Source organism: Arabidopsis lyrata (genome assembly GCF_000004255.2).
Source record: "Arabidopsis lyrata subsp. lyrata unplaced genomic scaffold ARALYscaffold_3, whole genome shotgun sequence".
Lineage (NCBI taxonomy): Eukaryota > Viridiplantae > Streptophyta > Magnoliopsida > Brassicales > Brassicaceae > Arabidopsis > Arabidopsis lyrata.
In genome coordinates, this window is record NW_003302553.1 from 711,606 (window position 1) to 732,918 (window position 21,313).

General features: G+C 38.3%; 7 protein-coding genes, 1 long non-coding RNA gene and 1 other non-coding gene across 9 annotated transcripts; 6 read left to right on the forward strand and 3 right to left on the reverse strand.

The window, feature by feature from the left end:
- Window position 1: 1 nt before the first annotated feature.
- On the forward strand, window positions 2–2,030 carry LOC9318314 (WAT1-related protein At3g02690, chloroplastic). Its single transcript, XM_021032408.1, has 7 exons — window positions 2–679; window positions 768–815; window positions 897–1,019; window positions 1,109–1,258; window positions 1,389–1,560; window positions 1,646–1,706; window positions 1,806–2,030. The coding sequence occupies exons 1-7, from the start codon at window positions 62–64 to the stop codon at window positions 1,906–1,908; spliced, it is 1,275 nt and encodes a 424-aa protein (XP_020888067.1). The 5' UTR covers window positions 2–61; the 3' UTR covers window positions 1,909–2,030.
- LOC9318315 lies at window positions 1,979–3,503 on the reverse strand. The gene is made up of 2 exons (XM_021032409.1): window positions 3,258–3,503; window positions 1,979–2,869 (listed from the first exon to the last, which is right to left on the reverse strand). The coding sequence occupies exons 1-2, from the start codon at window positions 3,349–3,351 to the stop codon at window positions 2,154–2,156; spliced, it is 810 nt and encodes a 269-aa protein (XP_020888068.1). The 5' UTR covers window positions 3,352–3,503; the 3' UTR covers window positions 1,979–2,153.
- Window positions 3,504–3,671: 168 nt separating this feature from the next.
- Window positions 3,672–6,518, forward strand: LOC9320401 (beta-catenin-like protein 1). Its single transcript, XM_021032407.1, has 8 exons — window positions 3,672–4,802; window positions 4,983–5,067; window positions 5,171–5,267; window positions 5,409–5,472; window positions 5,570–5,626; window positions 5,790–5,827; window positions 5,919–6,000; window positions 6,188–6,518. Exons 1-8 carry the CDS (start codon window positions 3,711–3,713, stop codon window positions 6,275–6,277), a joined length of 1,605 nt encoding a protein of 534 aa, XP_020888066.1. The 5' UTR covers window positions 3,672–3,710; the 3' UTR covers window positions 6,278–6,518.
- Window positions 6,519–6,605: 87 nt separating this feature from the next.
- TRNAS-AGA lies at window positions 6,606–6,687 on the forward strand. Its single transcript has one exon. It is a non-coding gene; the product is annotated as a tRNA-Ser (tRNA).
- Window positions 6,688–6,785: 98 nt separating this feature from the next.
- On the forward strand, window positions 6,786–8,723 carry LOC9318316 (protein DJ-1 homolog D). Its single transcript, XM_002882203.2, has 5 exons — window positions 6,786–6,933; window positions 7,044–7,160; window positions 7,312–7,752; window positions 7,877–8,239; window positions 8,353–8,723. Exons 1-5 carry the CDS (start codon window positions 6,877–6,879, stop codon window positions 8,539–8,541), a joined length of 1,167 nt encoding a protein of 388 aa, XP_002882249.1. The 5' UTR covers window positions 6,786–6,876; the 3' UTR covers window positions 8,542–8,723.
- Window positions 8,724–9,210: 487 nt separating this feature from the next.
- Window positions 9,211–9,936, forward strand: LOC110230234. Its single transcript, XR_002333348.1, has 2 exons — window positions 9,211–9,537; window positions 9,618–9,936. It is a non-coding gene; the product is annotated as an uncharacterized LOC110230234 (long non-coding RNA).
- A 2,088-nt stretch (window positions 9,937–12,024) lies between these two features.
- LOC9318317 (thioredoxin F1, chloroplastic) lies at window positions 12,025–13,473 on the reverse strand. Its single transcript, XM_021033672.1, has 3 exons — window positions 13,109–13,473; window positions 12,452–12,551; window positions 12,025–12,349 (listed from the first exon to the last, which is right to left on the reverse strand). The coding sequence occupies exons 1-3, from the start codon at window positions 13,399–13,401 to the stop codon at window positions 12,206–12,208; spliced, it is 537 nt and encodes a 178-aa protein (XP_020889331.1). The 5' UTR covers window positions 13,402–13,473; the 3' UTR covers window positions 12,025–12,205.
- A 508-nt stretch (window positions 13,474–13,981) lies between these two features.
- On the forward strand, window positions 13,982–16,962 carry LOC9320402 (aspartic proteinase-like protein 2). Its single transcript, XM_021033670.1, has 10 exons — window positions 13,982–14,558; window positions 14,800–14,926; window positions 15,013–15,254; window positions 15,352–15,576; window positions 15,668–15,830; window positions 15,923–15,996; window positions 16,200–16,287; window positions 16,355–16,430; window positions 16,508–16,579; window positions 16,679–16,962. The coding sequence occupies exons 1-10, from the start codon at window positions 14,311–14,313 to the stop codon at window positions 16,828–16,830; spliced, it is 1,467 nt and encodes a 488-aa protein (XP_020889329.1). The 5' UTR covers window positions 13,982–14,310; the 3' UTR covers window positions 16,831–16,962.
- Window positions 16,963–16,967: 5 nt separating this feature from the next.
- Window positions 16,968–20,436, reverse strand: LOC9318318 (probable protein phosphatase 2C 33). The gene is made up of 7 exons (XM_021033669.1): window positions 20,157–20,436; window positions 19,584–20,043; window positions 19,097–19,499; window positions 18,427–18,843; window positions 18,223–18,340; window positions 17,889–18,112; window positions 16,968–17,807 (listed from the first exon to the last, which is right to left on the reverse strand). The coding sequence occupies exons 3-7, from the start codon at window positions 19,349–19,351 to the stop codon at window positions 17,349–17,351; spliced, it is 1,473 nt and encodes a 490-aa protein (XP_020889328.1). The 5' UTR covers window positions 19,352–19,499; window positions 19,584–20,043; window positions 20,157–20,436; the 3' UTR covers window positions 16,968–17,348.
- Between the last annotated feature and the right edge of the window lie 877 nt (window positions 20,437–21,313).

Below are 21,313 nucleotides of genomic sequence, written 5' to 3' on the forward strand. Positions count from 1 at the left end.
TCTCCGTTAACTCGAAAAGATACAAATTTTATCCTTCCTCTTGTTCTAAGGACAAGCAACAATGGAATGGCCATGGTCGGCCATCGCTGCTGCTTCTTCCTCTTCTTCTAGTTGCTTCTTTGCTTCTCCTAACTCTTGCTTGTCTATTACTAGACGAGCGAATTCGAGCTGTGCTAACAAATATCCATCGAACATTTTGGTTAAATCCTTGCGACATAGCAGATTCGACTCGAAGCATATTCTCGTTTCGATCTTTAAACGTCGAATCAATGGAGATTCCGTTGTTCGGAGAAGCACCACTAGCAATAAAAGCACCGAGGAGACTGAATCATCATCGTCTTCGTCAGTAGATTGCGTTGGAATGGGATCAGACGTGGAATGCGTCTACAACGGAGAAGATGAGGAGAATCGGAGCTCCGGAATCTTGAACGGCGGAGAAGGAACGTTGCTTGAATGGACGGTTCTGATTTCACCCTTCTTTTTCTGGGGAACGGCGATGGTGGCGATGAAGGAAGTGTTGCCCATTACTGGTCCTTTCTTCGTGGCCGCGTTTCGGTTAATTCCGGCTGGTTTGTTGCTTGTCGCGTTTGCAGTTTACAAAGCCAGACCTTTGCCTAAAGGAATCAATGCTTGGCTCTCTATTGCTCTCTTTGCTCTTGTGGACGCCACTTGTTTCCAGGTCTGCTTACTTGACATGAACACTTAAAGAGTTAAGTTGATAGATTCTTGTCTGCATGTTGGTGATGCTGATTATGATGATGGTTCAGGGATTTCTTGCTCAAGGGTTACAGAGAACTTCTGCTGGTTTAGGAAGTGTAAGTTGTTTTCTATCTCTTAAACTGTGCTCTTGTTTAAACATGAGAATTTTGTATGGCTGCTAATCTGTCGCGGTGCAGGTTATAATTGATTCTCAGCCACTGACTGTTGCTGTATTAGCATCTTTCTTGTTTGGTGAGTCCATTGGAATAGTGAGAGCTGGAGGTTTGCTTCTTGGTGTTGCTGGACTTTTGCTTCTTGAGGTAAAACATCTACTTAAACATCTATACCAAGTCCGAGTAGTATCTCGATAGTGTTCTTACAACTTGAGAATATGCCTGATTCACTATAGGTTCCATCAGTTACTTCAGATGGTAATAACTTTTCCTTGTGGGGAAGTGGAGAGTGGTGGATGCTTCTTGCAGCTCAGAGCATGGCTATTGGCACTGTGATGGTCCGATGGGTCTCAAAATACTCAGATCCAATTATGGCTACCGGTTGGGTAATGATGCTCGATCCTCCTCGCCCCTATCAAACCTTACTTGTCCCCATTTCTGTTCAATGCCTTGTCTTTGAGAGTTCTTCTTACAAGAACTAAACCAAACTAAACATGACTCCAATTTTATCTTCAGCATATGGTAATCGGTGGCCTTCCTCTTTTGGCGATTTCTGTTATAAACCATGACCCGGTTTTTAATGGCAGTCTTCAAGAGCTATCCACAAATGATGTTATAGCACTTCTCTACACATCCATTTTTGGCAGCGCAGTTAGCTATGGTGTTTACTTCTACAGCGCTACTAAAGGTCCTAATTCACTGCCCTCTCAAGAGACTTTCGCTGCTTCGGGTTTCAAATCTCTGATGCTTTTATGATTGTCTTTTTTTTGCAGGAAGCCTAACTAAACTCAGCTCACTCACCTTCCTGACACCAATGTTTGCATCAATCTTTGGGTAAGACCAAAATCAGCAATCGGTAAATCGATGATTCAAATCTAACGTTTCTTTAATCATTCATTAGTTCATAGCTCTGATATGTTTGGTTTGGACCAGATATTTGTACCTCAATGAGACTTTCTCCTCATTGCAACTGGTGGGAGCAGCAGTCACTTTGGTCGCTATATACTTGGTAAACTTTCCCGAAGGCAACGACTGAGACACTCTTTCAGTTCTTACTTCACTTATAAACTTGTTATGAAGGTGGAAAACGTATCAAAGTATCATCATGTTCAATATAAATTGTATATAGTAAAATGAATCATCATAGTTCAGTGTTAATCAAAAGCCAAGTTTTATAATAACATAACAAATGTTGCACAACTCGATACAGCAGAAGCAGATTCTCTAACTTCCTCCACAACATTTACAATCAGAGATCAACCATACTTCCAAGCGGAGCCATTATGGTAATACAGGTGTGAGCAGTTTTGGATTAGTGGTCTTCTTCTCTTCTGATTTAGCTTCCATCTCCGACTTATCAGCCACGTCAGCAACTAGTCTCTCCACATCAGCAACTAGTCTCTCAACAGGCACCTTGCTCACATCCCATCGCATGCCTATATCTGAAACCAGGCGACTGGTGCAGTACATGCCATATCCAGCAACAGCCAAACCACCAAAACCTGCTACAAACCTGAGTGGCGAAGAAAGAAGAACACTGGCAGCTGCAACAATGGAAGCGGCTTGACCGCTCCTCCCCACGTCGGTGTTTGCCACTAGCAAACCAGTTTTACAATAGATGGCAAAATCTTCACAGTTGTTCTTAAAAACATTGTACACACCAAAACCATTTTGCAAGAGAAAGTTTGCACGGTAAATGACTTCTTCAGGAGGATCTGAAGATGCTATTGTGCATACGCCGCCTCGAGGTTTAGCAAGAAAAATAGCAGGGGAAACACTGTACTCAAAGACATAGAGATCACCTCCAGCAAGGAAACATTCAAGGCAGGAAGAGATGACACCGCCAAGATTGGATCGATCTCCACAATTAGGACAAGGGTTGTCTCCATGATTATGGGATGAACTAACAATGATATTGTCCAAGAAAGTCCCAGTTCCAGTCTCTTGACCATCACCACGAGTAAAATGGTTGACTTGTCCATCACCTACATAGATTCCTGCAAATCATACACATATACAAGTTAACAAGAACGATTACAGAACAAAGAAAAGATGATAAGAAGATCTCACTAATCACATTGTCAAATTCAGGCCTTGAATTTTAGATACAGGCATTGTGAAGATCAAAGAATGAGCTATGCCTAGTAACAGAGAATAGCTGTTAAAATCACATCATAGAAGTTTCCTAAACCTTCTACTTATTTAGTACCAAACAAAAGAATCATATTATTCTTTCCCCAAATTCGAAATTTTCGCAAATCTCAACAGTTGCACAAATATCAAATTGAGACAACTAAAATTGGAAACTGAATCATCTCTAATCGCCATGAATGTAAAATGTATGTAAAAAGGGAATTACAAAGAGAGATAAGAGTGAGATCGAACCGTGATGAGCGTAGATATAGGCCTGACGCCATGAATAGATGTGATCGCCTGGTTTCACATCGTCTCTGGAGATTTTGTTGGAAAGGAAACCCATCTTCTCGCTTCCACAAAATCTCCCGCCTACGAACGGAGAACCAGAAATTAGGGATTATGTCGTCAGAGAGAGAAAAAGATCTGATTTTGCTTAGTGTGTAGGGTTTTCCATCTTCCTTGCATAAAAATCATTACTTTTTTTTAGTTCCATAAAGACACCTTTTGACTTTTGACCCCAGACAAAAATGAGATTTAAATTTTAAGTGCTTAAATCTCTCTCCTACTAAAGAACACCGTTATATTATTGGGCCTCCAATGACATTGACTATTCATTAATAAAAAGCCCAAATTAAAATTCAGACTATTTCAGCCCTTAAACCAAAAATCTTAGTCTGAGACGGAAAGAGAGAGAGTATAGCCATGGAAGTCTCAAATCAGACCAGAAAACGGAAAGCAATCGACGCCGGACATGGCTCGCCGCCGCCGGCGTATCGAGGCTCAGATTCTTACGAAGCTAGCAGTGTAGATCTTTCTCTCCTTGAAGCACTTGAGAAGTCTTCGCATCATGCAGTAGAAGCGCTTGATCTTAAAACCCTAAAAAAGCTTGTCCTCTCCTTCGAGCGGCGTCTTAGGGACAACATAGCTGCTCGTCTCAAGTATGTGGAGAATCCAGAAAAGTTCGCTGACTCAGAGGTTGACCTACACGACGATCTTCAGAAGCTAAAGGTTCTCGCTGGAGCTCCGGAGCTTTACCCTGACCTTGTTGCTTCCAATTCGGTTCCTTCGATTGTTAACCTCCTCTCCCATGATAACTCCGACATCGCCAACGATGTTGTTCAGCTTCTTCAGGATCTGACTGACGAAGATGCATTAGAGGATAACGATGAGCCGGCGCGTGTGTTAGTCGACGCACTGGTTGAAAACAATGTGCTCGAGCTCTTGGTTCAGAATATGAATCGTTTGTCTGAGGCAGACCCAGACGAAGCTACGGCTATATACGCAACTTTGACAGTGATTGAGAATTTGGTGGAAGTAAAGCCGGCTGTTGCTGAATTGGTGTGTGAACGGACGAAACTATTGCGGTGGCTTCTGACGAAGATTAAGGTGAGGGAATTCGAAGGGATCAAGCAGTACGCGTCTGAGATTCTTGCAATTCTGCTGCAAAACAGCACGGCGAATCAGAAACGGCTAGGTCAGATGAATGGTGTAGATGCTGTGCTTGAAGGTGTGGCGATGTATAAGTCGAAGGATCCTAAAACTCCTGATGAGGAAGAGATGTTAGAGAATCTATTTGATTGTTTGTGTTGCCTCTTGATGCCATTGGAGAACAAGGAGAGGTTTGTGAATGCGGAAGGTGTTGAGCTGATGATTATTATCATGAAGCAGAAGAAATATGCTTACGGGTCTGCAATTCGAGCTCTAGACTTCGCCATGACCAATTATCCACCAGCTTGTGAGAGGTTTGTGGATGTTATGGGACTGAAAACAGCATTTGCTGCTTTCATGGGTAAGGCAAGTTTTTCAATCCCGTTTTCTTCTTACCATATTTGTAAACTCTCTAGTGGGCTTATTGGGTATTGAAGTCTGTATCTTTTGTTTGAAAATGCTTGCGTAGTAGATCAAAGTAATGTGAAAGAGTCGATTCTGAGGCATACTTGCATTTTGATTTTGTTTAGTTCTTTGAATGTTTAGATTCCGCTAAACAAGAGGATCAAAAGGGAGCGGTATAAAGAGGAGCTAGAGGAGCGGGTTATTTCCCTTATTGCGTCATTATTTGGTAAGAAGGCAAGTCATATGTTTATGTAAAAGTAACTGTGTTTTCCTTGCATGTTCCTGATTTTAATTCTTTGGTTTTCTTGGCTGTTGGCTGTATATCTCAGCTGGGATTTTAAGGGGTTCTAGGAGAGATCGTTTATTAAGTAAGTTTGTGGAGAATGAGTTTGAGAAGATTGACCGGCTCATGGAATTATACATGAGGTAATATTCTGTTTCTCTTCAATAGTACACCATCTTAAGCATTTTGATTAAAAAAGCCAGGGCTTCTATATGGTGAAAGCTATGGTGAGGCAGTTACCTCAAAGTTGTGTTTCCTCTCTCATTATTGTTTGCACTTGGCAGATACTCTGATAGGGTTAGATCAGAGGCGGAGAGGTTAGACCAGCTTGAGCTTGATGACCTTGAGGTAATTTTCACTTTATCATTTTCAGTTTTCATATTTTGATGTTTTCATTCTGAGCTTTAATCTGTTTATGAACTGATTTCACTGTTTTACTTTCCAGTTGGATGAAGATGAGAAATATAACCGGAAGCTAGAATCAGGGCTCTATAGTCTTCAGGTTCGACTAAGTTTAATTTTGTCCAGTTTCATGTTCGTTTGGGAAATGTGCCTCATATGTGTACATATGCTACATTACAGACTTATATAGGCCTCTAAACTTGATTTTATCTTCTTTTTCTAGTTGTTCTTAATCTTGAATAACGTTTTCTCTGAAATTGCAGCTTGTTGCTGTCATCCTGGGCCATATTTGGTGTTCTGAGTAAGTCACACCCTTAGGAGCACCCACCAAAAAGATACTTTCCTGAGGTTTCGCTTCAGACATACTAATTTGTAATCAATACTTGATGTAGGCATTCTGGGATGAGAGGGCGGATCGAGCTGCTACTGAAGCAACAGAAGCTTAGTAAAACCGATGTCAAGCAGATTCTTCAGGTTATCTTTCTCTTTCCTAGTCTACACACCAATTAATTAGTGACTTGACTTGATATGGATAAAACATTTGAACAATTTGATTCACTGAAACCATCAGACTTAGTTCTAAGGACTGTGAAACATAAGTTTGTAATGAAAACTCTCTTGTGGTTGCTCACTTGCATTTGCTAACATAAACCCTTAACAGGAATATCACGACAACATTGGAGATCTTGATGGACCAGAGGAGAAGGAACGAGGACAGGCAAGAATTCAGTTGTTCATATCGGCAATGTGATTTAGAGAAAGAAAGAAAGAACTTGGAGATATCGCAAATGGCTTGGTATTAGATTCCAATATGGAACCAGATATACTCTGTCTCAGAGGCTTGAAGTCTAGCAAAAATCAATTATTGGTCATCAGATTCATACCCATTGTTTTGGTTTTGTCCCCTTTCGATCGATTTGGGTTATAAACTTACTTTTTTTTAGTACTTAGATAATTTAGCTGGCAGCTTTCTTACACATCTGTGCTTTCAATTTTTTTACATCTATTGTTCGTGTGAAATTCTCCTCTCTCAAATAATTTACGAATATCTAGGTTTAATAGATAATATATACAGACAAGTGGACGTGCCGGAGTGGTTATCGGGCATGACTAGAAATCATGTGGGCTCTGCCCGCGCAGGTTCGAATCCTGCCGTTCACGGATTTTTAATTTCCTTTTTTCTTTTTTTTTTTTAATTCTCGCATACGTGTGAAATTGATGAGACCACACGACACATGTGCTCCCCAAACGTCGCCGTGACCCGCTCGCTCCGGTCAGAGTCATTATCTCTCCAAATTCAAAACACGTTCAACCAGAATCTCTCTCTCTCTCTCTCTCTCTCGCTGAAAAATGGCGAACTCGAGAACTGTTTTGATCTTGTGCGGTGACTACATGGAAGACTACGAGGTCATCTTCTTCCTCTGCTTCTGTTTCTTTGCCTCTTTCTTAATCCCATTTCTTCCTTGTTCTTATATATACATCAGCTGATTACTTATGTGTGTGGCTTATTCTCCCAGGTAATGGTCCCGTTCCAAGCTTTGCAAGCTTTCGGAGTCTCCATCCACACCGTCTGTCCCGGAAAGAAAGCTGGCGACTCTTGCCCCACCGCCGTTCACGATTTCTGTGGCCACCAGGTTTCTCCCTCTCTCTCGATCTCGATCTCGATCTATTTATATACGATCCATTGAAACTAGATTTAGAAATGCTTCATTTCAATTGAGCTTCGAATTAGATGTTATATGTATTGTAGACAAGTTTCTGATGTATTTGTTAGAGCATTTGCAGACCTATTCTGAGTCACGAGGTCACAATTTCACTCTCAATGCAACTTTTGATGAAGTTGACCTTAGCAAGTATGATGGATTGGTTATACCAGGAGGACGTGCTCCAGAATACCTGGCATTGACTGCATCTGTTGTTGAGCTGGTTAAAGAGTTTTCAAGATCTGGCAAGCCCATTGCCTCTATTTGCCATGGGCAGTTGATATTGGCAGCTGCAGACACAGTCAATGGTCGAAAGTGCACAGCTTATGCAACTGTTGGACCTGCCCTTATTGCTGCAGGTGCTAAGTGGGTCGAACCGATAACACCGGATGTTTGTGTTGTTGATGGTAGTTTGATTACTGCAGCTACATATGAGGGTCATCCTGAATTTATCCAGCTTTTTGTCAAGGCTCTGGGCGGTAAAATAACTGGAGCAAATAAAAGTATCTTGTTTCTTTGTGGGGTAAGCAATCTTACTATTCTGCTGAATAAAAGGATTTTGTTTCTTTGTTCAGGTTTTGTTGGTTAATGAACTACACACTCGGGTCTCTTCAACATCACAGTTTTGGTTATTTTTACTTTTGCAGGATTATATGGAAGACTATGAAGTCAAAGTCCCTTTCCAGTCCCTTCAAGCTTTGGGATGTCAAGTTGATGCGGTTTGTCCAGAGAAGAAGGCTGGTGATCGCTGCCCAACTGCAATCCATGACTTTGAGGGTGACCAAACTTACAGTGAGAAACCAGGCCACACTTTTGCTTTAACTACTAACTTTGATGGCCTAGTTTCCTCGAGTTATGATGCTCTGGTCGTTCCTGGAGGCAGAGCACCAGAATATCTGGCCTTGAACGAACATGTCCTTAACATAGTTAAAGAGTTCATGAATTCTGAGAAACCAGTTGCGTCTATTTGCCACGGACAACAGATCTTAGCTGCTGCTGGTGTCCTCAAGGTCAGTATTGTTCCTTCGTAGCCCCAATGTATTTATCTGTGTCCTCCTTTTTCTTGCCACTACAAGTAGTTTGAGGAATTTACTCTATGTGACCTGATCACTGGCTGGTGCAGGGAAGGAAATGCACTGCTTATCCAGCCGTGAAACTGAACGTGGTACTGGGAGGAGGAACTTGGTTAGAACCAGATCCAATCCACCGATGCTTCACTGACGGAAATCTGGTAACTGGCGCAGCATGGCCTGGACACCCAGAGTTTGTGTCACAGCTAATGGCTTTGTTGGGAATTCAGGTCTCATTCTAAGTTCCATGTTATGAAAAGAATCCGTCAAACACACTTGTCTACTATGTAATGTGTGTAATGGTGTATGGTAAATGTTACTGTGAAAAAATCACTTGAGTTTCATGAAGAACCCCACTGTTGATGCTTTTATTATGGTGAGAATGATTTCTATAAGACTTGTGCTAGTTCTCAAGGTCCTCCCATAATTCTCTTCAACAATGGCAAATTTCGGCAACAATGCCTTGTTCTCAGGTTAAATGAAATGGATATTTCAAGTTCTGCTTCCCATACATAAATATCAAAAAAGGAATATTGTTTTGCAGAAAAGTAAAACAAATTATGTCTCATCTACAGAAATAGCATATGATTGAACCGAAATTACCCGGTGACCCAACAGTAAAACCGAAACAAATCGGATCAGGGCCCATGAGTAAAGACGGATAAAAGAGCATAATAAAATATATTAAAATCTGGCTATAGTTTATTAAAGACCTTGAGGTTTTTTTTCTTATCCCTTGCTGAATAAGTCAGAGACGAAAAGGAGCAAACCCTAATTTCCGATGATGCCGCCGAATATGAGATCAGTCATGTCGCTGGTAAATCGAAAAATAATAATGAATATGCGTGGAGGGAGATCGATGGGGGCTCGCCGTAATTTCTGTTCAACACCTGAAAGCAGCAATGGTAAGGTTTCCGCTATCTAATTGGCGAGCGTGGGGCTTCGATGTATTTGTATTCGGAGGGGAAACAAAAAATCTTTGATATGTTTTTGTATGTAATTGTAGATTCCCTTCCAAGAGAAATTGTAGATTCCCTTCCAAGAGAAATGGCTATATGGTTGGTAAGTCGAGGTGTAGGAGTGGCTGTGGGATATGGCTTAGGTATGGAGAGATTTTATCCTCTTAAATTTGTCATCGACCGATTCTCGAATTAATTATCCTCTTAAATTTGTCATCGACCGATTCTCGAATTAAATTTGTCATCGACCGACCGATACTTGAGAAGAAGATGGAACGGGTAAAAACATAATCAAGAAGCACTTGGAATGACATTGTGACCAGTCCTATTATTTCATCATTTTTATCTTTTGTTTTCAGAAATCGAGGAGGAAGAAGCAGCAATAAATCCTAATTATGATGAAGCTTTTAATAAATCCTAATCTGCTTCTAATAAATCCTAATTATGATGAAGCTTTTGTATCCGTAAATCAAGCCTTTTGCTAAAGAGGATATATGTTTAATAAAAGGAAGAAAATTCAAGTATTATGGTTATGGACATGATCAGTGGATTTGGTAGGCTTGACTATAATGATTTGGGCATTTCAGTTTACTTTGTATCATCGAACATTCAAGTATCATGTCAAGTATCATCGAACACCTTAAAATTTAGAATTTTACCTTTTTGGTTTTACACATAGATTCTCGATGACACCAGGGCCCAGAGAAATGAAACATGGGCCCAACAGTATAGGCTGAGAAACGATAACGCAACGTAGGCCCGTTTTTATGTTATACTATAACTTTGTGAAAAAAGCAGAGGCGAAAAAGAGCCAACCTATCTAATTTTCGATCATGCAAAGTCTGTATACGTGTTTAGTTTTTGTTTGGTTCTGTCATGGATCCTGTGGACTAAATTAATCTATGGGTTGCATTTTATAGTGGTAGCTTTTTTCCTTGTTACGTACACAGATTTAAAGGTATAAGCTACAAACACGGTGCATCTTTTTTTTTTTACTTCCATCAGCAAATAAAAGGATCTTGTTTCTTTGTGGAGTAAGCAATCTTACCATTCTGTGGAGTAAATCTTTTATTGATGGCCATGTCTTTTCATTAGTTCTGCTTACGATATTGATTTAGATTGTACTTCATATATCAGAGGGCCTCAGGGTTTGTGGACAGATCGATAAGCATTTCTCGATTTATTTGTAGAATATATCAAGATCATTCAATCAACTTTTTACTTTTTAGGACTTGACAAGCTTTTCTAGTGTTTTTTTTTCAAACATGACTGAAGCATAGATTTTGTTGGTTAATGAACTATTTTCTCTCGTCGTTTGACTAGCTACCTATCAAAATAGCACTTGAGTTTCATAAAGAATCCCACCGTTGATGCTTTATGGTGAGAATGTTTTCTATAAGACAAGTGCTAGTTCTCGAGTTCCTCCTATATTCTCTTAAACAATGGCAAACTACGGCAAGAAAGCCCTCAGATTTCTAATATGATTCCTCCTATATTTGTTGTCTGTGAAGCTAATATGATTTTAGGTTAATAATGGACAAACAATATTTATTTATAGGCATGAACAGTGGATTTGGTCTTTGAATTGCCTTTTCTGTTTAAAGAGTTGACTTCAACTACCTTCAAAAACGTCGTACTAGACCACCTGAAGTCAAAGCAAAGAAAGAGTTTGAGTTACCAAATCTCTTTGGTAGAAGCAGAGATTCAATATCTTCGTCATCTTATTCGTTGTATTTTCCATTGATAGGCAAAGAGATATCATCATCTTCCTTCATCATATGTAGCTTTCGGTTTTTCTTTAGAGATATCTTGGCCTTTCTTGTTCCAAGCCTGCCTGTGTTGCTCTCGGCGGAAGATGCAGCCAGTTTCAACGTACATTGAAATATCAAATAATCAAAGCTAGAGCTATGTAACTTTTACCATGTCTTGTTTGTTTGCAAACACTAGAATGACATTGTTGAGCATGAATGGGTCTCTTATGATCTCCTAAAGAAATCAACTTTAGTTGGTTTGTAAGTTTTGGTGTTCAAAGTTCGGCATGTTTTCATGTAATATAGATTGAACACTTAAATTTATTTTTAAAAATTAATTATGATTTTGACTAAAATTTCAAACAAATTTAACACTTAAACTTTAAGAAAATTATGCTTTTAACCAATACCATGTTAATTTCATTATTACTTTATAAAAATAAGTTTAAGTGTTAAATTTTAAAAACGTCGAAAACTAACCGCGCCTAGGCATCCTGTCCTTAGTTGGTCCGTAAGATTTGGTGTTCGAAGTTCGGCATGTTTTCACGTAATATAAGATTTAACACTTAAACTCATTTTAAAAATAAATAATGATTTTGACTAAAATTTAAATCAAATTTAACACTTAAAATTAATATTTTTTGAACTAAAATCATGTTAATTCCACTATTACTTTTAAAAAATTAGTTTAAGTGTTCAATTTTTAAAACGTTGAAAACTGACCGCGCCTAGGCATCCGATCCTTAGTTTGTCCGTAAGTTTTGATGTTCGAAGTTTGGCATATATTCACGTAATATACATTTAACACTTAAACTAATTTTAAAAGAATAATAATGATTTTAACTAAAATTCTTTTGATTACACTCAAATTTAAAATAAATTTAGTATTTAAACTTTAAGAAATTAAAATGCTTTTTAAATAAAACCATGTTAATTTCACTAAAGTGCATAACGCACCGACTCTTCCAAACCAAATCCAAAATTTCAACTACAACATCCTTGAGACCAAATCAACTCAAACCTAATTAAAGATATGATTAATAAACATTAATCTTTATCTTGATCATATTTCTTGAAACATTTACACATACAACATAATCTCTTATTGACGTTTCCTCATCAGCTATAGGGATAACATCAGTCAGATTTTCCATTACATACAACCAGTTATGGTAAAGACATATAATGGGATTGGTTTATCCCGAACCAACAGACCTCGCTGTTTCAATCGCTGCAACCAGATCATCGTATTTCGCACCGGTCACTTCCTTGACGACCTTGTTGTCCTTCAATATCTTGAAAGTTGGAACCACTCTTATTCCTAGCTCCTTTGCCAATGGCTGCACCAACAAAAAGAGTCTCAAAGTTTTTAATGGCTTAGCAACAACAACAATACAGAAAACCGAGTAACCAAATCGAGAGATAAAGAGCAGAACACAAACCCGGTTATCTGGATTGCAGTCAAGCTTTAGAAACACAACGTCCTCGTACTTCTCTGATAAAGCTTTGTATTTAGGAGCAATCACTTTACATGGACCACACCTGCATAAGGTAAAAGAGAGCATCTTTTTGTTCATGGATTTAAAACATTCACTATGGAATCTAAATGAACCACATGTGCAGAAGAATCTCATTGAGAAGATTGAAAGCCAATTAGCCAAGGAAACTTTGAACAGTCTCAAAGATCAAAACCATCAGAAACTAAACATTCATTAGGAATTCTATGCGACTTCCCGGCTAGTATACAATGAAAATGCAAAGACGAACCAATATCTCAGCTAATCATTTGTATACGCCACCGAATCCGAACTATATATGTTTCAGAACTTGAAAATTCTACACACTATTGAGGAAGAACTAACACAAAAATCAGAAGGAAAAAAAAAAACAGGTATCCAATTGAAGAAGGTATAAACATAAGACATAAAATTCTTCCTTCCTATGATCAATCGAAAACCTAAGTATTCGACATCGCAACGCCATTGATTCATCGATTCGGCTCTATGATCAATCGCAACAATCAAATCAATTAAGTTCTAGCTATATACAATCAGAGATTTTGAAACCTAGAGAGTCATAGAAGCAGAGGAGATAGATACCATTGAGTGTACATGTCAAGTACGACAATCTTTTCACCGGCGGCTTTAACGATGGGCCAGAACGTGTCCTTATCGACCTCCGTCACCTGACCAACACTGACATTCACGGTCTCTAAGCTACATCTAACCACAGATGAATCTCCTCTTTTCCCATTATCCAAAGAACAGAAACCAATCTTCGTCGTCGCGACGCCGGAGTAAGGAATCCGGCACTGTTTCCGCGATGGACCAAATCCTCCGGTGGTCGGAGCTAAAGCCGTCGGAGAAGGAGAAAGACGGAGAGAGAGAGGCATTGTATGGGGAATTCAACAGAGTGACGATGACGCAAAATTTTCGAAAAGAGAGAGTGTGTGTGTGAGGTCTCAACGGACTGAGCAAAATATTTATTTTTGTGTGATGGATTTTATAGCAGAAAAGACGGTATTATCCTCGAATGAACAAGAATATTCGGGGGTAGTTATGGTAATTCTATGTTTTCGTGATAGATGAACGGGAGGTGTAGAATTCTTGAGGAATTAAGATTGATATTTATGTTTTTACTAAGAAATTACGCTTCGGTCCCTCAAAATGATGAGACAAACATGAATTCTTTTATTTTCCATAAATATAACTATTTTAGACTAAAATACCAACAACATGCATGATAGTTCAGTGATTAATAGTTTTTTTTTTTTTTTTTTTTGATTAATAGTTTTGGTTTTAAGGAAAACTCTCATAGTGATCAAACAGTTTTAAATCCAACTATTTTTGAAAACGGATGATTTTAACACTAATCATTCATCTAAAGTCGATTCTTTTTATAGAAAAAATCTACATTACACGGTAAAAATGAGCCTAATAATGTATCACAAAGCATATTCATGTGAAAAATGAAGGTTATACAAGTGAAAATAACGTACTGAACAATTGCCGCCAAAGTGTAAGCAAGCAGTTATTTCCGTTTTCTTCTTTAAGCGATTACATTCTCGAATCTTTTTTTTTTTTTCTTTACTTATTTTTTATACATAGAATTTTTTTAGCCGGTCTTAAAGTTAATTTCGAATGTTGTTTAATTTTTTTTATTGGGAAAGTAGCAATTTTTCTTCTTCTTTTTCTTGGCCTAAATCTTACTCCACCGCCAAACTATACTTTTCTTTCTTTTGCTTCTTTCTCTTCACTTTCTTTGGGTCTCTCAACTAATTTACTTAGGGATATCTCCGGTAATGGATCTCAGGCGGAGACAGTGGTTCTTGTTGCCGATTTTACTGTCGGCGGCGTTGCTGATTGAGCTGCAGTTATCGACGGCGGCGACGGCTCCGGATAATTTGGTATTTCAAGTTCGAAGCAAGTTCGCCGGAAAAAGAGAAAAAGATCTTGGAGCTCTCAGAGCTCACGACGTCCACCGTCACTCAAGACTCCTCTCCGCCATCGATCTTCCTCTCGGCGGCGATAGCCAGCCTGAGTCTATTGGGTTCGAATCGCCATTAACCAGAACCTGTAATTTGGGAATTTTTTTAACAAAAAGTCGGAATTTTTGTTTTCTATGAATGTGGAATCTGAAGAAAAAGCAAACCTTTTAGCTTTTGAATCTATTGAGATTCTCAACTCTTTGATTGGTTCTTGACTCATTGTTCTTAGACTAAGAAATGATCGTCTTCTTGTGTCTCCTATGTTAAAATGTTGATTCTTGTTCTTTGTGTTTGTAATTTCAGTTTATACTTCGCTAAAATTGGACTCGGAACTCCATCAAGAGACTTTCATGTGCAAGTTGATACAGGAAGTGATATCTTGTGGGTGAATTGTGCTGGTTGCATTAGATGTCCTAGGAAGAGTGATCTGGTATATACCATCAATTTTATCCCTCCAAAGAGAACAGAACTTTAAGTTACATTATGTTTTAGTTTCATAGTTTCATTATCTTTCAGGTGGAGCTGACACCTTATGATGCCGATGCTTCGTCCACTGCAAAATCTGTTTCGTGCAGTGACAACTTTTGCTCTTACGTTAACCAAAGATCTGAGTGTCACTCAGGTTCTACTTGTCAATATGTTATTCTGTATGGAGATGGGAGCTCAACTAATGGATACTTGGTGAGAGATGTTGTACATTTGGATTTAGTTACTGGAAATCGTCAAACTGGTTCCACCAACGGAACTATTATCTTCGGGTTAGTTTAAGGAAAAAACAGCGTTATTCTTCTACGAATTTATAGCTTGTTGTGGCTTGCAAATCTCTGAAGCATTCTTTTTGTGGTTCTTATATAGATGTGGGTCTAAACAGTCTGGTCAGCTCGGAGAATCTCAAGCTGCGGTTGATGGGATAATGGGATTTGGACAATCGAATTCATCGTTTATATCACAGCTAGCTTCACAAGGAAAGGTCAAAAGGTCTTTTGCACATTGTTTGGATAATAACAATGGAGGCGGTATATTCGCCATTGGAGAGGTCGTGTCACCGAAAGTAAAGACTACTCCTATGCTCTCTAAATCGTAAGTGAATGCCTTCTCTTAAAGCTCTTCTATTTCTGTTCCTTGTCAAAAAGTTTTGAATTTCTTACACTGGTTTGTAACTATTTTACAGAGCTCACTATAGTGTCAACCTCAATGCAATTGAAGTTGGTAATTCAGTTTTACAACTTTCTTCGGATGCTTTTGATTCGGGAGATGACAAAGGAGTTATTATTGATAGTGGTACAACTCTGGTGTATCTTCCTGATGCTGTTTATAACCCGTTAATGAATCAGGTGAATACTATTTCTGTTACTTGTGAATTTCTTTCTGTCTTCGTCTATAAAGTTCTTAACACTTTGTTTTTTTTACCCTTGGGGTTTGTCAGATTTTGGCTTCACATCAGGAGCTTAATTTGCATACAGTTCAAGATTCGTTTACTTGTTTCCATTATATAGACAAGTAAGAATCTAACTCATTGCCTTGTCATTCTCGGTGTTTAGTGTTCACGAGAATGTTTGAAATGGTACTGTCATTTGCTGGAAATGTACTAGTTTTTGCTCTTGGAATTGAAATGGAGTTGGACTTAGCTGAATCTGATGGAATGCACCTAGTCTCCGATGTTTAATGTTTTGACCCGCTGAAACTTTCTGTCAAATTCACAGATTAGATCGGTTCCCAACTGTCACTTTTCAGTTTGACAAGTCTGTTTCATTGGCGGTTTATCCTCAGGAATATCTATTCCAAGTTCGAGTAAGTCTTGTTCCTGTTCTGAGTTCGTGTTCTTGTTTTCTTGTTCTGACATAAAAACTGATTATAGGAAGACACATGGTGTTTTGGCTGGCAAAACGGTGGATTGCAGACTAAAGGAGGAGCATCATTAACAATTCTTGGAGGTACATATCTCTTTGAAAAATGACTTTCATCCTGAAATTGCTGAAAATTTTGAGCCTTGATTTGTTACGCTGCGCAGACATGGCCCTCTCTAACAAGTTAGTTGTCTACGATATCGAAAACCAAGTCATTGGATGGACCAATCACAACTGTAAGCATTACAAATCCTATATTTGTCTTCATTGCCACAACTTCTATGAGATTTGAAGCATTAGGTGTTTTGACTGTAATGAAATACTGAATCACACAGGCTCAGGAGGAATACAAGTTAAGGATGAAGAAACTGGAGCAATCTACACTGTTGGTGCACACAACCTTTCATGGTCGTCTTCTTTAGCTATTACAAAACTTCTTACACTTGTTTCTTTCGTAATTCCTTTCTTCTGTAACATTGCTTTATAGTTTCAGATAAAACCCTCTTGGGACAAAGTATATTCCTACTGTTGTTAGTTGTTACCATTAAAGGATCTGATTCCCATTTGTTGAATATTTTTTGCCACTTTCATGATCGAGAAAGAGAGGGATTGAGACAAATTCTGTACTTGGAATTGGAGCTTTTTGAAAAGATAAAAACAGGAAATTTTCCCAACAGACTGACAAAATTAAGCCCGAGGGGAATCACAGAATTACAGACACAAGCCATTATTACATCATGTGATGTTTTTCACTCTTCTTTACTGACAAGACCAAAAAACAGCATAAACATCAACAAGAGAGAAAGACAATAAAAGACAAAACTGACAAAAATTTAGGTTCCAAAACCAATGAATTATGACTCAAAAAAAGAATAGAGATCAATGTAAGAAAGTTGAAACGGAAAAACAAATGAACAAAAAGACACAGTACCTTGTCTTGGGTGATTTATTTTGATATCATTTATCACCTCTCAACTTCTTCCACTTCAACTCTTCTTTCTCTTTTCACTTTCCAGGCACAAATCTTGGTAAGTTTAAAAGTGTATTAACTCTCGCAACACCTTCTAGTGCAGAATACTCTGTTCCAGGTTCTGAATCCAAGTTATCCGCTTCTTTTATCAGCTTCTCAGCTTCACTTTCATCAAGAGCAATCTCTTTCCCCGTCCTGACAGTACTCGAACGGCCTAGACCGCTTGGTCCTGATGCATCATCATCCTCAGTTGCGGCTTTTAGTTCTTCTTCTTCATCTTCCAGTTTGGAGATGGAAGAAGCCGTAGATATGGCGTTTGTGTTGTTGGAGTCTAGATACAAGCAAACAGCGGCACAGTCATCGACTTTGGAAGTCGGGTATTTGTATCTCCAAGCTCTAACTGCAGACTCGACTAAAGATCTAGCTGCAGAGGAGCGCGATGGAGCTGAAGCTACAATCGCCACTACATCTTCATTTGAGAGAACATCCCAAATCTATCACACAAACATAACATTAGAAATGTGAGCAAAAATTACAAATACAAAAGATATGTGTCTAAGAGAGAGAGAAATTACCCCATCTGTAGCCAACACTATAAACTCATCTTTTTCCGTTAATCGACGGAAAGATACATCAGGCACAGAGATTAGGCCAAAATCTTTAAGGCAAAAGTCTCCAAAAGCACGTGCCATAGCAAGTCCAGGTGAGTCACAATTTGGCAGCCAAACTCTACAAACTTCAGGTTCATCTCTAAGTGCAAACACCCGTCCTCGACACTTTCTTATTCTCTCTGCCTCAGCTGCAAGTTCAATTGAGGGAATTAAAAAAACCCAATAAACATGATTAATGGATCCATCATACATCCACAGGACAACATCATACATTTCACATAAGGAAGCATCATCAAACCTGGGAGATTTGGCTTAAGATCCACAGTTAGTTGAACAGCGACAAGAGCATTTTCACTGTCTCTTGTACCCATTACAGCTCTAGAGTCCCCAACATTTCCAACAACGAGATACTGACCCTGCAATATTGCAGAGGATACATAATAAAGATTTATGAAACAGTGAATAAGGCTTAAACTTTATACATACCAAACCGAGACAATACCTGCTTGATCAAGGTTACAGCTGTTGTCCCACTGCAGAAACAGTCAACACTTCCATGGAATTTAAGTTCTCTATCCATAACTTTAAAAGCCTTAAGAAACGACTCTTTCAGCGTTTGAAACAATTCCGGTTGGGATTCTGTGTTCTCCTCCTCCATGTCAGCAGATGTCCTAGGTTCTTCTTCAGCAGATACAAAAGCAGCAGCAGCAGCATCTTCAGGGTTGTTAATGTTGGTTGCATTATTAACGGTGTCGGTGGTGATTGGCTTTAGAACACCTTCAACTGGTACTTTTGCTTCCCAATAAGCACTTAATTTGAGAGGAAGATTGTCTCTAACCCTCTTTGCAACCAGATGACCATATGGACCATGTCCATCAAACACTCCACAGAAGATTGTATCTGTCCTCGAACCAAAATCCTGAGCATAAAAACAGGAAACCATCAGAATCATTTGCATAGATCAGTATTAAAACAAAGATAGTCTGGTGATTCTACATAGATTTCAATATTTCAGATTGCAGTACATAGAGTATATACACCAGCTTTAAATATAAGTGTGAAACTATAAGATGAAGTCTTTGATGTAAAAAATCAAGATTCTAAATCATTTACTGGTTAGATCAAAGCAGTGAAGAAGAAACAATAAAAAAGGGAAGACTTAAGGAACAAACCTCCCAAACAACCATGGCATCTTGATTAGGCCCTTTCTTGCCTTGTTGAGTGAAGATACAAGCAACCTCACTTGATCCATTCAAGAACATGCGCCCCGGAACCTGATTCAACGGTTCTTCTCTTCTGTAATCAAAGGAAGAGTTCCTAGAACCAGGTCGCTTCTTAGAGTTCTTCCTCTTCCTCACACTGAAAGCAGGAGAGCAAGGAGAGCCCGGTCTAGGGCTCCTGCTCTCTGCAGATAAACAGGACCCCATTCTAAGGGCCCTGATTATATTAAGAAGGCACTCCAGACCAACAATGGAACAATCACTCCCACGGTCCTCCAGCGAGAAAGATTGAACCTTTAGATCACAATTCTCACCGCAAAGAGCAATGATGATTCAAACTATGCAAAAGAGATGTCTGTAAAAAGACAAAACCCCTTTTCAGATCCCAATGATCACCACAAAGAGCAAATGATGCTGATTCAGTCTGTAAGAAACAAACCTCAAATTTAGTTCCAGCTACTTTCTGCAAGAACCTTTTTGATCAATCTAATTCTTCAACTACCAGTACATACACACACACACCCAGTGATTTTTAAACCCAAATCGTCAAAATTGAATGAACAAAAAAAAAACAGAAATTTTTAAAAAATCAAGCCTTTCAAAGCTGACCAAGGAAAAGGTAAAGGTGAGACTTCTGGCTCTGACCCTTTTCGAGTCTTGAAACGAAAAATAAAAAACGTTTTCTTCTAACAAATATTTAATTTGTACAGCAAAATTAAACCCAAAAGAGTTTTATGAGAAAAAAAGGAACAGATCTACGTAGATTTTCTTTTTCCACCATACACAAGAAAAAAAGGAAAGTGTAATTTTTATTTATTCATCAAAAACAGTGATTGGGAAAGAGACCCAAAACACGAGAATCATGAGAACCCTTTCTTTCTCAGCAATCTCTTCTTCGTCTGCAACCAATCAAAAAAAGAATCACTGAGAAAAATTAAACTCAAACAAAAGAATCAAACTTTATTTTATATCAAATTCCCAAATTCAAATTCGAGCTGATAAAGAGACTCACCAGGATCAAAAGGTAAGAGGATCTCAGAACAGATTCAAATCGGGGGAAATAAGAGAAGAAGAGCTTGAGATTTTTCTGTTCGTGCGTAGATAGATAGATAGATTATAAACAAAAAAAAGGAATTGAAAGATGAAAACAAACAAAAAAAAAAAGAGAAAGAAGAATATAAACGAGAAAGAAACGCAACCACCAACTACAAACCCGTTCTTTCTTCTTCTTCGTCTTTCTACTTTTGTGTGTCTAGAGAGAGAAGAGAGAGATAGAAACAGTAATGGAGATGGGTCACACTCTCTCTCAAAAAAAAAACAATTATACAATACAACCAAATATGTTATCAGATTTTTTTCTTTCTCATGAATCATTATTTTATTTTTATTAATAATTTAATATAAACGGTTTTTATGAATATTGTTTTCTTTTTTGTTTCAGGCTGGCAGAATTAACATGGGCTTGGATAAGACGTTTCTTACACTTATATAATTTTCCGACATCCACTAGAATATAATAAGAAGAATTATTAAATTGTGAAAATAAAAAATCCAATAACAGATCATTTATTTTAGATCATCAAATCATATTCAGGTCACACACAATTAGTCAATCATCCCACTCTTTATCAGATTTAATCTATGATTTTAATTATGCTATTGATATAAAAAGAATAACTTAACCACTGTGAATTCTTCTAATTTTAGGTGAAAGAAACAACTGATTATTTTCTATTAATGATCAGAGAATGGTAAATCTACTTATGTTGATCCGGTTTGATTTGTTTCCTAATCAAATGTAAGTACTTTTTTACAGCGAAAACGTGTAGAGTGTAGACAATAGTCAATGGAAACGTGAGATGTGAATACAGAAGTGACCTTAAGTTACTTGAAGCCACCACATGTCGGCAGAGAGGTACAGAAACCAACACGTATCGTCTTTCTTCTTCTCATCTCAGGCAAATGCAATCAGAGAGATCTGCAGATCACATTTCTGTTTTTTTCGAGACAGCCTTACCTGTTGTGTTTCATTTTCTCTTTCGGTCTTCTTCTATTTTTCCACCTCATTTCAATCTTATAAGATCGCAGATTAGCTTACATAGGAACGACTATTTTGGTTGGGTCCCTTGATCAGAATCAGAATCAGGGATAAGGATTTGTTTTGAAAGA

Bases quoted from the DNA above. Each gene is read 5' to 3' on its own strand.
- LOC9318314 (XM_021032408.1), top strand. From the start codon at position 62: ATGGAATGGCCATGGTCGGCCATCGCTGCTGCTTCTTCCTCTTCTTCT. The intron at 1,259-1,388 runs GTAATGATGCTC...TTTTATCTTCAG, and splicing joins CAATTATGGCTACCGGTTGG to CATATGGTAATCGGTGGCCT. The intron at 1,707-1,805 runs GTAAGACCAAAA...GGTTTGGACCAG, and splicing joins ATGTTTGCATCAATCTTTGG to ATATTTGTACCTCAATGAGA.
- LOC9318318 (XM_021033669.1), bottom strand. From the start codon at position 19,351: ATGGGGTCCTGTTTATCTGCAGAGAGCAGGAGCCCTAGACCGGGCTCT. The intron at 18,844-19,096 runs GTTTGTTCCTTA...TTTTATGCTCAG, and splicing joins ATGCCATGGTTGTTTGGGAG to GATTTTGGTTCGAGGACAGA. The intron at 18,341-18,426 runs GTATTGTCTCGG...GCAATATTGCAG, and splicing joins CTGTAACCTTGATCAAGCAG to GGTCAGTATCTCGTTGTTGG.
- LOC9318317 (XM_021033672.1), bottom strand. From the start codon at position 13,401: ATGCCTCTCTCTCTCCGTCTTTCTCCTTCTCCGACGGCTTTAGCTCCG. The intron at 12,552-13,108 runs GTATCTATCTCC...TACCTTATGCAG, and splicing joins CTTGACATGTACACTCAATG to GTGTGGTCCATGTAAAGTGA. The intron at 12,350-12,451 runs GTTTGTGTTCTG...TTGTTGGTGCAG, and splicing joins ACTGCAATCCAGATAACCGG to CCATTGGCAAAGGAGCTAGG.
- LOC9318316 (XM_002882203.2), top strand. From the start codon at position 6,877: ATGGCGAACTCGAGAACTGTTTTGATCTTGTGCGGTGACTACATGGAA. The intron at 6,934-7,043 runs GTCATCTTCTTC...TTATTCTCCCAG, and splicing joins ACTACATGGAAGACTACGAG to GTAATGGTCCCGTTCCAAGC. The intron at 7,753-7,876 runs GTAAGCAATCTT...TTACTTTTGCAG, and splicing joins GTATCTTGTTTCTTTGTGGG to GATTATATGGAAGACTATGA.
- LOC9318315 (XM_021032409.1), bottom strand. From the start codon at position 3,351: ATGGGTTTCCTTTCCAACAAAATCTCCAGAGACGATGTGAAACCAGGC. The intron at 2,870-3,257 runs GTTCGATCTCAC...TATGATTTGCAG, and splicing joins CTATATCTACGCTCATCACG to GAATCTATGTAGGTGATGGA.
- LOC9320402 (XM_021033670.1), top strand. From the start codon at position 14,311: ATGGATCTCAGGCGGAGACAGTGGTTCTTGTTGCCGATTTTACTGTCG. The intron at 14,927-15,012 runs GTATATACCATC...ATTATCTTTCAG, and splicing joins GTCCTAGGAAGAGTGATCTG to GTGGAGCTGACACCTTATGA. The intron at 16,431-16,507 runs GTACATATCTCT...TACGCTGCGCAG, and splicing joins ATCATTAACAATTCTTGGAG to ACATGGCCCTCTCTAACAAG.
- LOC9320401 (XM_021032407.1), top strand. From the start codon at position 3,711: ATGGAAGTCTCAAATCAGACCAGAAAACGGAAAGCAATCGACGCCGGA. The intron at 5,828-5,918 runs GTAAGTCACACC...TACTTGATGTAG, and splicing joins GGCCATATTTGGTGTTCTGA to GCATTCTGGGATGAGAGGGC. The intron at 6,001-6,187 runs GTTATCTTTCTC...AACCCTTAACAG, and splicing joins ATGTCAAGCAGATTCTTCAG to GAATATCACGACAACATTGG.